This window comes from Orussus abietinus, unplaced genomic scaffold (assembly GCF_000612105.2).
Source record: "Orussus abietinus isolate OABI.00-Male unplaced genomic scaffold, Oabi_2.0 scaffold51, whole genome shotgun sequence".
Taxonomy (NCBI): Eukaryota; Metazoa; Arthropoda; class Insecta; order Hymenoptera; family Orussidae; genus Orussus; species Orussus abietinus.
The window spans coordinates 266,655-282,989 of NW_019394250.1; the positions used below are offsets into that span (position 1 = coordinate 266,655).

Consider the following 16,335-nt stretch of genomic DNA (forward strand, 5'->3'; position numbering starts at 1 on the left):
TAATCAACAACGTTGAAAATTGAACAAGTTCTCAAACAGACTGCTCGAAAAGTGTAATGAATTTAATTTTCTTTACATATACGTATGAATATCTATAGATCATCTATTGTAGATATCTACGATATATATATTACGTACCACGTCCGGACATCTAGCCTTTGAGTGGATCTGCAATAGTGTTCGTAGATATCTATATATGTCTTACATACGTTCAATAAACATTGATATACGATTAATTTACGTATATTCCACGTCCCGCGGTGCCTGAGGTGGTAACAGCTCCAGGTCAACCTCGAGCGTTCCTAGGTTAAGCCTCTTAGAAGACATTTGCAGCGGTAAGAGGAAGGGAGGTAATTTCATTGCCGTTTATACCTCCGACCTCATGCTGGAAACTCGGAACTGCACCTCACAGCATTACTCGTCATTTTTCCTATGCCCTAGAGACGTGAATATCTGCATCAAGTGTCATTATATCTACATCATCAATACGCTGATCTATGTACTAACTGGACAGCTGATAACTAATTGTTCTCTAAAGAGAGGGAAACGACAAATTCAAGGCACACCAGCGCCAGTAGATATAAACAGCGATACTAAATAAATAATATGTGCGTATGTGCAAAAGTTTTGATCCATCAATTCGCGAAGACAAACGTTTAAGATATAAAAGGACAGAAGAGACATAATTTATGTGGAGAATGGTGCGTTGGGCAGTAAGAAAGCTTCGTCTAAAATAAAGGTGATCCTTTTTCTTCGAAATGACATGCCCTAGAGACGTGAATATCTGCATCAAGTGTCATTATATCTACATAATCAATACGCTGATCTATGTACTAACTGGACAGCTGATAACTAATTGTTCTCTAAAGAGAGGGCTACGACAAATTCAAGGCACACCAGCGCCACTAGACATAAGCAGCGATACTAAATAAATAACATGTGCGTATGTGCAAAAGTTTTGATCCATCAATTCGCGAAGACAAACGTTTAAGATATAAAAGGACAGAAGAGACATAATTTTTGTAGAGAATGGTGCTTTGGGCATTTAGTAAGAAAGCTTCGTCTAAAATAAACGGTGATCCTTTTTCTTCGAAATGACAATTACTTTCTTCGAGTAAATTTGACACTTCTTAAACTATCTGCAGTTAAAAGAGGCGTTGTTTTGATGCACAGGCAAATACTACGATATTAGTTGATTTCTTTTATTACTCTACCACTTTATGTAATGCAAAAATGAGATATGTAGTTTGAAACCTTCCCAGATCTTATTTTAAAATGTTCTAAAAAATTATAGTAAAATTGGTTTAGTATTTTCCGAGATCATCGTGTATAGACAGACAGACGGACGTTGTCTTTTACATATGGAGTGTAACAGAAATGGTGGTCACGGTTTGGACAGGGTTATCCTTGTTGAAAAAGGAATCGAAAAGTCCTGTACTATTTTTCCTACGTTCCTTTCCTCAACGAAACACGATTGATTTCAATTAATTTTTACAGGAAAATTATGCACTGCAGGAACTTAACTATTTAAATAATAGGAATAAATACTTCAACCGTAAATAGTGAGTAGATATAATTACTTCATAATTAATATTAGATAGTAATTCGTATTTAATGCTTAGTTTGTAAATTAAAAAAAAATGTAGTTGTAGTTATTAGACTTGAATCGTTCGATTTAATGGTGTACGAATTTAAAAGGATTGCAACCAGGGACAAATCGGGACAGCAGAAGCTGATGATGCACTTTATTTGTTCGAACTATGCAGAGGTGCTGCACCACTCGACGAGTGGCTCTTTAAACGGAGTTCATTCAAGAAAGATTCACGGTTCGCAAGCAGTCGACCAGGTTAGGTGAGAACGTCCTCGCTGACGCGAGCTCTTAAGTTAATATATTACACTAATTTATGAAGTTTCGAGCAAAAACTTTCATCCCGGTTTCTCGCCGGGTTTAAGGACTGCTCGTTCTTACACGCTAGGACGGCTGAGTTAGCGGAGAACGAAGAAGTTTTTCGTAAACCAGGGAATCGGCCGTGCTTGAATCGAGGGGGCATTACAAGCTTCTGTTAGAAACTTTCTATAATACCGCTTATTAGATACGAGCTAATTAATGTAAATAGAAATCAGCTATAGTCATCTAAAACAAGAAAGCTCTTCGCATTATTTCTTTCGCTGGAGTTCCACTTATTACTTGAGTTCCATTTACCAAGAAACTCTATAGAGTTTCGAGCCATTCAATAAACATTTATATACGGTTAATTTGTGGATTTTCCACGTTGTGCGATGTCTGGGCAGTAGCTTTAACCACGAGCATATTCTTGGACACACAGGACGATCGGCCATTGGGACTGCTAGTGGTGTTGGCCAATTAGTTGTCGCTGACGGAATAAGACGCAATTCGCATTATTTCTTTCGCAAGAGTTCGACTTATTGCTTGAGTTCCATTTATCAAGAAACTCTGTAGAGTTTCAAGTCATTCAATAAACTCCACGTTGTATGGTGTCTGGGCAGTAGCCTGAACCTCGAGTGTATTCTTGAACACACCGGACGATTGGCCGATGGGGCTGTTGGTGGCGTTGACCAATCAGCAAGCGCTGACTCGACAGGTACTCGACAGATATGGAAACTGTGATTCTATCGTAATAAAGTGTTCATAACACACAAATATGTCTTCTGTACTTTCTCGGAGGAGGACTAAAATGAAAATAATGTCACGATATTCATGCTTTCGGTAGTTTTAAACTTGGTGACTGTTTAAGAACCAGTCCTTACGCGACTTGTATGGCACCGTGCTCGTTTTCGTCCGTGAAGCGGCAGTAAGGCTGCACCTTGTTAGGAATCCTAAACTTTTCCCTTGCAGCAGGAAAAGTCGACCTTACAGGCTATAAGGGGAGGTTGGTCGTTTTCGCCCGTGCAACGAGGTTGTTATCACCTGTACCGAGGACGTGCGAAAACGTATAAGAACCCCGCAAAGAACAAAAGTTGGTAGAATTTTTGATAAAGTTGGCGGCTGTTGGTGGAAGTTCGAGGAAAAGCGAGCGCGTTGTCTATGCATTCATTTGAACCGAAATTCTTTACGAACATTCTATTCCGATTTGATACAATTTTTAATTTAAGAAAACGATTGTTGCGCAAACGGAATATTTACAATCCGTCGCAAGAAACGTAAAACAACGGAACATTTTGTACATGAAAATGTGTATTTGTCCACGCGCTCAAACGCACACGCGTACGCGCACAAACACACAATTGGGTTGCTCCATAAGTTCTCGGACATATTTGTAATGTTTCAAAAATATGTTTTTTGCAACGAATCGATCCATGAAAACTCTGAGCGTTTCCAACCACTTCCCATGGGATAGGATCTCGAAGGCTCTGTTAAAATCGACGATTCTTGGTGGAGGCTCGAAGATACGCGCGTTCTATAAGTGCGGTCTGGCGACGATGGTAACGATGCATTACGTTCCTGTTATGTGATGACAGGTTCTGAAAATAAATCGAAATAAGATTAAAGTAAATATCCTCGAGCAGCTGGTGATCATCCTGTTTTGCGGACCAGGCTCCTCCTGTCGGTTCTATTTCATCCTGCACGCGTTGAGGAAAACTCTGAGCGTTTCCAACCATTTCCCACGGGATAGGATCTCGAAGGCTCGGCACGCTGGAAAATTGGAGGGAAACAATGCTGCTCTTTGAAAACTTGTTCGCGTTGTCTAGAGTGGAACGTTGCTGCACATAATTCTTTCGCCTCGGTGGCAGCGTCTAGGGAAATCAATCGCTATACTTGTTGGTAATAGCCCTGGAATATTCGTTCACGTCTACACGAACGAAATCGCTGCAGCTTTGTCAAACCAGTTACCAGCAACTTCTAACGCGTTGTTTATCGTACACAGGTAGCCATTAAGCTTCCAACGCCAAAAAACATCGTGTATAATGCATCAAAGTTTGCAGAACAAGTTTATTATGTCAGGGTGACGGATGTTCAAAATTCTTGCAAGTTTGAACTAGACGTACAAGTCATATTTGGCATTGTAGCGATCATCTGTAACAAATGTGTACATTACGTATACGCTACATTCAGCGGTGCTTGGGAGACAACTATTTTCGCACAGACATTAAAGGTGGATCTCCATATGATTTTTCATATGACTTTCCACAGTGCTCATCGCGATACTAGCTAGAAGTATAGCGCTTCTATCAGCAGTAATAACTTTAAGATCGGAAACTTCATGACGTGTTTGAGGCTTCTCCTCAAGTTTGTAGGGTTCTAATTTGACGGCATAATGTAAATTTTGTCCGAAGAATTTGTTTTCCACTGAACGTGTCGCGCCAACGCGGCGAGAACGACAACCAATCAAAACTGTCGTAGCTTGCCGAGGCGAGTCAAGTTTACTTGACTCGGAACACAACTTCCGCTGCATGGTAGTAACATTTCGATAGTTAACCTGCAAGATAGGTTAGCTGCCGTACATATGCTAGAGGCGAATTTACACGGTGTCAGTAACTCGTACGAGTCACTAAAACCGAGTATTACTCGTATCGGGTAAACTGCCATTCCAGTACTGGAGTGGAGTACTCGCCAAAGTGTCAATACGAGTCGAGGGAATAGAAAGCAATCATATTTACTGGCGCGAGTTGTAACCCCTCACCACGTGTTTCACTCTACTGTCTTGTATACCAGACACGTGTAGATGCGTTTTTTGAGGGTGGCGGGCACTTTCCATGAGCAAATTGAAGCAGTTTTGTGTTGAAATGGCCTAAAGATGGATAGAAGACCCCACGTTGACATTTGTTGGAATGTGTCGAAAGGAAGAATGCTTCTGAAATTCGAAACTACAAGAATTCTAGAATAGAGAATAGAGTACAGCTCTTCATCCAACACGTTGAAATACTGTTTAATCGTTTTGTTCGTAAAATGTTTAAAATTGCGTCGCTTCTTCGACATTTTTGGAGTATAGCACATGACTTTCTGCTTACTACTATGCTAGTACTTACAATTAGAAGAGCTTTCCAAGAGTAAATTGAAGCAGTTTTGTGTTGAATTTTGTGTTGAAATGGCCTAAAGATGGATAGAAGACCCCACGTTGACATTTGTTGGATTGTGTCGAAAGGAAGAATGCCTCTGAAATTCGAAACTACAACAGTACAAGAATAGAGAATAGAGTACAGCTCTTCATCCAACACGTTGAAATACTGTTTAATCGTTTTGTTCGTAAAATGTTTAAAATTGCGTCGCTTCTTCGACATTTTTGGAGTATAGCACATGACTTTCTGCTTACTACCATGAAAGTACTTACAATTAGAAGACTGGGTAAACGCTTCTATCTTGTAATGCACTCTCTTCCAGCACTTTTAGTGACTCGTACAAGTTACCGGCACCGTGTAAATTCGCCTTAATTGAGTGAAAATAGTATCAGAAGAATAAAAATGTTGATCGTGAGTAAAAAGAACTGGGTGCATAGATATTCAAATTAATTTCCTTTCCGTACAATGTAAAATTAAGATCGATATATGCTTTCCAACGTCTTGTTTCATATTTTAAAAATATTCTACCTACCGGCCTAACAAATGTTATATACAAGTGAGAAATTTAGGTTCTCTGTCCCACCGACAAAATACGTCCATAATCGCTGCTATCGCAAAGAGAATTGCCTGAAGAGGCGTTACAAAAAAATTGTTCCATAGCCGGCATTTTGTGCAAACAAAGTATTCATATGTTTTTATATACTGGTACATCGGAGTCCCTGTGATAGAAGTTTCATTTAGCTTTTCCTGTTTTCTAAAAAAAGTTGCAAACACGCAACGATTTTCAGACACTCGCCGTGATGTAACTCTTTAAGGAAACACTAGAAATTCCTAAATATTTTTAATAAACCAGAATTTTGAGTATGCGCCACGTTGGAAAATTGTAGAAAGTCTTTTCTTTTTTTAAACGCTCGATTTACTCTATATAGGAACATTGCACATAGTCTGCTTGCTTCCGTGATGGCGTCTAGGGAAATCTATAGAGATATTGGGAAGAAACAGTAATACTCGCTTACATGTAGCGTACATAAAATAATTTCGTCACCGACGCCACATGAAGCGCGGAATATCAAATTAATTCATATCATATTCATTTTTACCGTTAAGTGATATTAATACAGCTAAATGCGTCATCGATTCTGGAGTTAAGTAATTAATCAAATAAATGTAAAATGCTCCCTTAATTTCATGTTACTAACTTCCTCGGGGCAACTTTTCCTATAAATACAAAATGTAGAAGTGTACGTTTTATACACGTGAATGCAGTGAAACTACAGTGTAGGTTTGAGAAATAAATGTTTATCCATGCACGGTTTTTTTCTGTACATTAAATATATGTATGTGAGAAAATGTTCCTTTCACAGTAATTAGATTTTCACAGTAATTGACGGGATAGTGAACGATTTTTTTGTTAGGTTTGGACTGTAACAATTATAAAACGCTTGTAAATTTATTTTACTCTACGTACTTTACAAAGACATTGAATACGTTCTCGCTTATAATTTATTAATATACGTAAAATAGACGCAATATCTACATTAAATTTGACGTGTAAATGGCGGATATTAGAACGTGAAAATCACGTTACATTATTTATAAACGTGTATTCCATTATCTCGTGTTTATTGAGTTAACATTGAGAAGAAAAACTAACGTTTCAAAGAGAAGTATCGGCGTCACTTTACTCGAATTTCGCCTACATTTCTAAATTGAGATTCCGTTGAAAATTATATTCTCCCAGACATTCTGGATCGATAAATCAATTTGTAAGTCCTCCAACAGTTCGTCTCTTTTTACAACGATCTCAGGGTAAATAAGTCTCGTTGTACTTGTCTACAGGCAGAATCTAACGTGAAATTCACTAGTACTTCGAATCGTATCTGGTTACTCAAGTACGTATTTCTATTTTGCATTTTTTATTCTAGAAGCACTTTTCTCTTATTCTTCCGTTCAACGACATTGCGTTAACGAAGGTTCCGCGATCCACTATAACTCATAAAAAATAAATTCAACAAACCATCCTTTAACTCCATTTTTCTTTCCGACAGGCACTTCCTCTTTAGACAGCGGACATTTGCAATCTACATTGTAAATGAGCTCCCTCACTGGTTCCGCTCTGCCGAGGGGAAAAACGGGAAAGCCAATCAGCAATTTAACATGCATTAGCCCATCTCCGTATCCAAGTATTTTCCGCAGTGCCCTTCTGTTTCTTGTGCCATTTTGAACTTCCGTCGATTGCTACGTATCTGCAGTGAACGTCTGCCTTTTCGAGATTTGTTTCTTTATCAACGTCCGGGAACTACGTGATTTGCATGTAATAAGAATGAGAAAATGATCATACAACATTTTTTATTCATTTTTATTAATCCTTATGACAACGCTCGGGTATCTGGATGCCATATTATGATTTCATGGAAATGGTAGAACTATAACGTTTGCAAACTACGTGATTTGCATGTAATAAGAATGAGAAAATGATCATATGACATTTTTTATTCATTTTTATTAACCCTTATGACAACGCCCGGGTACCTGGATGCCATATTATGATTTTATGGAAATGGTAGAACTATAACGTTTGCAAACTACGTGATTTTCATGTAATAAGAATGAGAAAATGTTCATATGACATTTTTTATTGATTTTTATTAACCCTTATGACAACACCCGGGTACCTGGATGCCATATTATGATTTCATGGAAATGATAGAACTATAACGTTTGCAAATGAATTTTCTAGGGTAAAGTAAATAATGGATAATGGGTAATGATAATGTAGAGAGACAGTGATTAAATAGTAGTTTAAATGATACTTGTAATTACCGAGATAGTCACAATCTCCTTTCATTATATTAAATAATATACGTGGTTCACAGTTAAATGCGACTTTGGTCTTTTAGGTGTAGCAGTTTCATTTGGTGGCCTTCATCTGTATCTTACATTAATTTACTTAAAAATGACCAGCTTCTTATTCTATCGAGAATGATAGTACTTATGCATACTTCAATTTCATTATTTTTCCCTGTGCCTTGCGAGAAGATAGAAATTTAATTAAAACGGAGAATAATGAAATTAGTACTGGAACTAAGACCCACCATTCTCGGAAGGTAGAACGAACCTTTTCGCTTTTTCCGCGTTATCTCATCGACTTCTGCCACGTAATTCGACCAGAGAAGCGTAAGGGAGGTGCTTCCATATCGGCCACAGACAATTCATGATATCGCTGTGAAAGTAGACATTTCTCGGATAAGCTGGGTACACATCCGAGCACAAACGCGTATGAGGCAAAGCGAACATACGAGTATGGACAATGAATTGAAGTGCGGCACACTGCATCGGATCATTCGACACCTTATACGAGGCTATTCGAATGCCATTTGTTAACCCTTTCATTGCGGCAGTTCACTTCGGCAGTTTTCGGTGTTGGAACTTATGTCTTCCGCCTGAACAACGCCTCCTTTACTGCCTTTCGTATGTACACTTTTCTAAGTGTTAAATAACAACTGTTTTGTCGTATTATTCCATTATTAAATTTCTAAATAAACCCTACACGAGGCTATTCGAATGCCATTCGTTAACCTTTTCATTGCGGCATTCCACTTCGGCAGTCTTCAGTGTTCGAAGTTGCGTGTTCCACCTGAACAACGCCTCCTGACTACCTTTTGTATATACGGTCTTCTAAGTGTTAAATAACAACTGTTTTGTCGTATTATTCCATTATTAAATTTCTAAATAAACCCTACACGAGGCTATTCGAATGCCATTTGTCAACCCTTTCATTGCGGCAGTCTTAGATGTTCGAACTTACGTCTTCCGCCTGAACAACGCCTTCTTTACTGCCTTTTGTATATACAGTCTTCTAAGTGTTAAATAACAACTGTTTTGTCGTATTATTCCATTATTAAATTTTTAAATAAACCCTACACAAGGCTATTCGAATGCCATTTGTCAACCCTTTCATTGCGGCAGTCCACTTCGGCAGTTTTCGATGTTCGAACTTACGTCTTCACCTGGAGAATGCCTCCTTGACTGTCTTTTACTTTTATATGTACGGGGACAACGATTTTGAGTGTATTTTTCAACCGATCGAGCTCAACGAGCGCACGTTTTAAAGATAAAACGTTGACGTGTGTTCACATGAGAGCAATTTTCGATAACGCACCTCCTTCCTAGTTAAAAATACATTCAAATTAGGTCGTTGGACTTTTTTGCATGAAAATGACCACTTACCGAAAATCACTCCCATACAAACACAGGTCAACATTTCGTCTTTAATATGAGCACTCGTTGAGTTCGATCGGTTTAGAAATACGCTCAAAATCGTTGTCCCCGCAAGACCCTGCAAAATCGCTGGAATGGTGAGAGCCCTTAATTAGCTAATTGCGTTCGACTTCTACACACGTCGCTAATCCGTAACGTTACAGTAAATTCCGCAGTTAACAGGTTAATGTTGACGACCAAAAAATAAGATCATCTTAAGGACTCAAAAGAAAATGAATGCATCCTATTAACTTGGAACTTCCTGCCGATATACAGCTACATTTTAAGACTATATGGTTTTCTTTTTCATAATTTGCGTTCAACAGTATTCGTAATATCGAGCCATTTTTAACAACACACAGTCACCGGTTCTCGGTATCAAAATTTGGATTCGGGCAGATCCACAGTTGAAATTATCGCCGCGAAGGTCGATTCTTCTTCCATTTTTCGAATACGCGATCTTTGCGCTTGTTAAAGCTACACCAGGAACGGTCGTGAAAACTCGATTCCGCCGTCTAGAAAAAGCGGCGAAATAATTCGTTGCGCTGCAGCCAATCATTTATCGCCTCGTCAAGTTTCGGGGCTCCTTCTTCCAAAGTAAAGGGAAAGAACAGTCGACGGACTTATGTGAAGAAGTAACATCCTTTGACATCGTTCGACTGGGAGGATCGTATAAAGCCCGTACATAAGGTCCAATGCCAAAACGGAAGCCGCCGACGGTGATATATAAGCGTTTTACGCTCCTGACAAAACTGGGAGAGGGTGTCTCTAGAGAGAGTTACTTGCGTCGTAAATCCTCGATGAAGGAGTTCGCTAACGGCGGTAACCGAACCCTCCTTCTCACTTCCAGATAGGGAAAGTGACCCAAGCTACCCATGAAGTGGAATATACGTAAATTAATCCTGTAAATTAGGTCTATAGGTATAGCAAATGTATATCGACTATCATCCACCTAAAAAATATCTAAAGGATATATATATAAATATCTATGTTTATTGTAGATTAAAATTATATATCCGCTATTGATCTACAAGTGTCTACTTATTTCTTGACTATATCTATATTTATATATCTACCTTTCCTCGGTTAAGTGCACAACTAATTCGTACACGTATTACATTTCGTATTCGTTCAACGTATTACATTTATGATAAAGTTTATTTGAATATACATTTTAACCCTAGTTTGAATATATATGTCAAGAAAAATGTTGCAGAATTAAGGGTGCTTTGGTTTAATAGGGTATTTTCAGAGTTGCTACCTAGACGTCAAGTTTCAGCTCCAAGTCTCATGAATGCAACTTCATTCGTTCATGTGTAGTTACGTATGTGTTAATTTCACTCCTACATGCTGAACGTATTACATTTATGATAAAGTTTATTTGAATATACATTTTAAACCTAGTTTGAATATACATGTCAAGAAAAATGTTGCAGAATTACGGTACTTTGGTTTAATAGTTGCTACCTAGACGTCAAGTTTCAGCTCCAAGTGTCGTGAATGCAACTTCATCCGTTCATGTGTAGTTACAGAGTCTGCCGCGAATCAGTTAATCATAAGTAGCAAACAATGAATGCATTGTTAGTGAATAATTAGAACTATGCACGATCAAGCAATCAGACCGTTGTTTTGGACGTTTCACACCAGGGTACGATGCGCCGAATTACAGGAGCCGATTTCCTCGGAGATGCCCTCCAACGTCTCCCCCTCTCGACACGCAAACGGGAACTCCATCGAATATTTATTAAGGCTCTTGGTACGAGTTTGTACCCGACGTACAGGTTAGGTTTCGTATGTACCTGTCGGTATTGTCTTCTTTACACACGAGGTGCGGTTAATCCTCAACGGCAGTTGCCGAAGTGTCGTTCCGAAGTCGTCGAGAAGTCCTTCGACTTATGGAGTTACATAGTGAGGCGGATGTACATGTATGCCCTGTATGATGGATCAAAAATTATTGGATTTGCTGTACCCACGTTTGAAGTAAACATTAAAAAATTCGACCATAAATTATGGATTTACGCCAACGATCTCGTCCAAGACGCTACGGCGTCTCTTGAAATCGACGTACCTTTTGCATGACTCTCGTTACATATTACGTTATTTCAGTATTATGTAACTAGGATATATATTGTGCTTCGTGGGCAGTGGCATGGGAAAGGGTAAATAAAGAATGAAATGCATATAATCGTGGAGCAATAATTCCTAACTACATTTAATATGAACGTGATGAAAAAGTGCACTCAGAAGTTGGCAAGTAGTAATTAAGTTTCCACGCTCTGATGTAGAACTCTACAATTAATGAACTCAATTTAATGCTCTCAATTTTGTAAATTAACACTAAACTTCCCACCAGCCGCTCAAATGCTTTTAAATGGAATTGGTAATAGGGTTATAGATTGTCGGCAGGGTTAGTGTTAAAGAAGGATTAGGATTATCCGGCGCTGCATTTGATGGCAAAGTCAGTTTCCAACATGTAGCGGGTATCTTCTTGGCTGGTCTCTCGAACACAAGTTTCAGATAAATCCTCTGTAAAATCTGATACCCATAAAGACGCCAGGACCAGCGGACCACTTCGGTATATTAAAGATTTCAGAAGTAATCGTCGAACCGTGCGGCACGTCGGCTTTATATCCAATATGTACTGATGGGTGCGCCTCTGACTAAATCTTATGATCCTTCAATAGCCACGTAGCAGGATCAGCAAACGGGTTTTCAATTTGTAAGAGCAAAGATTGCAGCCTGTGAATCTTTAACCTACACTGTTAAAAATATCCATAAATTTAATACACTTTTGGTCCTAAAGATTGTGGTGCAATTCTAATTTGCATGTCTCAAAAGCGAATTATAATACATTTATGATAAACTTGAACATACATTTTTTGTTCTGTAACATCATATTGGAAATTTGTGAAATTTTATATACATCATGTTGTGGCATCACGTTTTGAATTCATCACGTTGTGGCATATATATAAAAATTTCTACCGGTGTCTTTTTTCATCTTACTCGTTTGATCAAAATTGTGAATACTTCTGCAGGAATTCTAAGATAAAAACGGAGTTCTTCGAAATGCATACATTTATCTGGTTTTCATTTTAACTGTCATTGTTTCTGGTTTTTGTAAAATATCGAAACATTTTCAACAGTGCAACTATATTCTGGTTACCCGGTTCTGGCAACAATATTCCTTCTAAAACATAACACTATTGTCTTTAATACAATATTTTAATTTCATTTAGTTTCTCATATAGAGTTCGTAGAAAACATAATCCGAATTTGTACGAAAACGATAAAAGCGATGAAACTGAATCGATTTTTTTTCCTAACCACAAACTACTTTGCACGCATCCATGAATTAATAATTTGTCTGGAGATTTAATAAGCCGCCTATAGAATGAATTATGTTTTCCGAGAAATCGATTAGTTGAACAAATTAATTTTATTACCTCTAAGTTCTACCAATACATAACGTACAATACTCCTCCCTCAACTAACGCGAGTCTCTTTTTACATGGTAAATTATAACACAATTTGCGCGGTTTGTATTTACAATATTTTTTCTATTGTACTAACCGACTTTGCGCAACGCGATTTTCATTGGTGTAAAACGAAGCCACGTGTAATGGATACTCCGCGTAAATTGAGGGACGGGTGTAGATTAACTCTTTCGACATATAGATGACATTCATCAGTGCGTGCAGGCAACATTGGACGCTTTTAGTAGACAAAAAGTTAAGTGTCTCCTTTAAAGGGACTGATTTAATTGCCGTAATGAAGAAAATGATCGGAAACCTGCATGCGAACCATCCACTCTACCCGAATTTTCTACATTATGAAGAGACATCCTGCGTCAGCTCCTTTGGGATTATCCGAGGATTCCATTACGCACACTTTTTCCTCTACGTAACACAGGGTCTACGTTAAACATTCGCATGTACGGCTTACGGCAACTGGATACGGTACGGGGTAAATTTATGCGGAGACACGGCCATGAGATCATCGGATTCCAGAACAGAGGAGATCCCCTTCAAAGGTGGTTCCCTGGATTTGAGAAACTCAAAGAATGTTTCCGTCCACGATACAATGAATCGTGGACCCCGGAAATATAATTGTTCAACAGTTAATGCGCTGTACTCTTGACGGTAATGAAGTTACAGAGGTATTTTATCAATAACCAATAGAATTCATGGACTCATCGTTTATTGCGACGTACCGAATATCCAATGCACTCCTCCAAATTGTTCAGTTTAATTTTCTCAATTTCTCCAACAATGCAATATTCTCAATTAACAAATTGGTCACCCCGTTCGCCCCGTGTGGCCGCAGAGTTTCTTGCAGTAATTTTCAAACAAAACTTATTTACACATTTTCTTATTACTTTCTGCCCGTGACATCTCAGTTTTGCAGATGCGCTACTATTTGACATCTATTTGCGAAAAGTCCTTTAATGGATCGATTTATCCCAGAGCAGTAATTAATATACTTTCACATACTTTACGTTATACTTTCGTAACACTAAACTTCTTAAAAGGCATTAACCTCCTACATGAATTGTAAAAGTTGATCACCGTAATATACAACCTATTTAACTCCACGGTGCGTCGTTAATGACCAGAGCAGTTGATGCGATGTTAAAGAAATAAATAAAAAAAAATAATAACGCACAAATTTAGAGCCGAATTCAACGTCACATGTTACCAAATCGCTTTGTTGTCTATCACATTAAACCAAAAGCAATCGTCTCTCAAAGAAGAGAATCGTTTTCAGTGATATCCGAGTGAATAGTCCCTCGTTGATGGACATCCTGGTAGTTAATGACAGCGCAGTTAATGCGACGTTAAAGAAATAAATTTAAATAAAACTGGCACAAATTTAGTCGCATTGTTGTCTATCACATTAAATCAAAAGCAATCGTCTCTCAAAGAAGAGAATCGTTTCCACTGATATCCGAGTGAATAGTCCCTCGTTGTTGGACATTCTGGTAGTTAATAACAGCGCAGTTGATGCGACGTTAAAGAAATAAATTTAAATAAAACTGGCACAAATTTAGAGCCGAATTTAACGTCACATGTTACCAAATCGCATTGTTGTCTATCACATTAAATCAAAAGCAATCGTCTCTCAAAGAAGAGAATCGTTTCCACTGATACCCGAGTGAATAGTCCCTCGTTGGTGGACATCCTGGTCATGTGGAGGTTCGTCCAACCAAAACGTTTGATGAAACGAACCAAATACGGTTAAATGATTTTGCTGAATGAACCTTTTTTTCCCACATACAGACGCGCCATGTCGCAGAGCATGGACGATGCTCTGCGTGGATTTGCTTGGAATATCTTCAGCAAAGTAACTAACGATAAAATTGTGAAATTTGCTTGCAGTTTGCCATCTACTGAGCAGCGGCGTCGCGGCGATCTTCGGGCCGCAGAGCGCGCACACGGCGTCTCACGTCCAGAGCATCTGCGATACCATGGAGATACCGCATTTGGAGACTCGCTGGGACTATCGTCTCAGACGTGAGAGCTGCCTCGTCAATCTTTACCCTCACCCAACGACACTCTCTAAGGTAGGTCGTAAATCGCGGCATTGCTTCCCATAAGGTCCCATTAAGGTCGTCGAATCTGCCAGACTATTAAGGTGAGATGAAACACACAAAGGAATTTGATCGACGTCGGTAAAAGAGGTTTTCCTAAATACCTACGTTGCCAACGTTCATTTTTATATTGACAGGCGTGTCGAATTATATTGAGTGTTTTACTAAATGGCATACTCCATCAGTCGTTCTCGAGCTATAATTATGAAGAAATCTAAGTAAAACTCCAGAAATCCCCTGGATTTATGATTTCTGAGGCCCAAATTGATAGCAGAGGGACCCCCGCGCCATCTGTGATTTTCGTGACAACTATATGTTTACTCCGAGACCTCGTATTACCATTGTTTTAGTTTAGAAGCGCAGAAGACACTTTTTTGCCTTTACTCCATTTAAATGCGAATTTCTCGATTATCAGAGTGTCCTAAATTGTCGTACAATTGTCCTGACATTTTCGTTTTTCATATTATAGCCTTCAATAATTGGATATCAATCGAAATTTGAGAGCTCGACACCATTTTTGTTCTGGTCTGGGCTGTTAAAAAATGAAAAAAAAAATCCAAATTTTGAAACTATGAGGATAAATCTTAGGTGCTCACGAGTCATGTATCAAAGTTTCGGACAGTTCTATCCAATACCCTTAAAAAAAAAGTGTTGTATTCGAATCGACTGATTTGAGAGGGGTTTCACTTCATTTTAAGGGCACTCACCACACCAGCGATTTTGCAGGGCCTCACGGGGACAACGATTTTAAGCGTATTCATCCATTAGTAGGAGTGCCATTTCCATTAGTCCATTCCATTTTCTTATTACTTTCTGCGAGTGACATCTCGGTTTTGCAGATGCGTTATTATTTAACATCTATCTGCGAAATATCCTTTAATGGATCGATTTATCCCAGAACAGTGATTGATAAGTGTTACACTATTACATTTTTTATGTAATCATATCGCCAGCCCGCGTAACTGGTCATTGAAGAAGTGTAGTGATGGATTCTGTGACAAATATTTTTGAAATATGCCAATTGAGACAAATATTTTATTGCGTAAAAACATCGAAATGACGCTGAAGAAAAATCTTTCGGGGGCGTTTTTTAATATATGTTCGAGAAACATGAGAAATTTACATTGAAAGCAATTGAAATAAGGGTTAATTAACCTATCATGGAATGTTGTACACCTTTTTGTAATGAAGTTTCAGAACAGATAGAAGAAATAGAAATAGATGTATGTGTGCCTAATTGGTTGACCAATCCTGGATAATTCTACATTTGGTTTTTCTCGGTAAAGGACTATCACTCTTGATCTCATTTTAATTACGGAATATAGAAACGACAATGCGAGGTACGTGTTCTCACGACGATTCAGGACCCTCAAAACGGAATAGAACGCCGACTTGTGCCGGTGCGAACTTTTGTAGGTTCAATCCGGCTGCTCTGCGGCATAATGTAAAGGGATTTCTATCGCATA

The 16,335-nt window shown here is 38.5% G+C and overlaps 1 protein-coding gene across 6 annotated transcripts in view; it reads left to right on the forward strand.

The window, feature by feature from the left end:
* The window catches only part of LOC105696114 (glutamate receptor ionotropic, kainate 2), a 332,137-nt gene that overhangs the window by 189,603 nt on the left and 126,199 nt on the right, over positions 1-16,335 (forward strand). For all 6 annotated transcript variants that reach the window (XM_012418304.2, XM_012418303.2, XM_023433910.1 and 3 more), the window contains one exon: positions 14,658-14,842. In XM_012418304.2, coding sequence (XP_012273727.1) covers positions 14,658-14,842 — 185 coding nt within the window. The remainder of the gene's footprint in view (positions 1-14,657; positions 14,843-16,335) is intronic.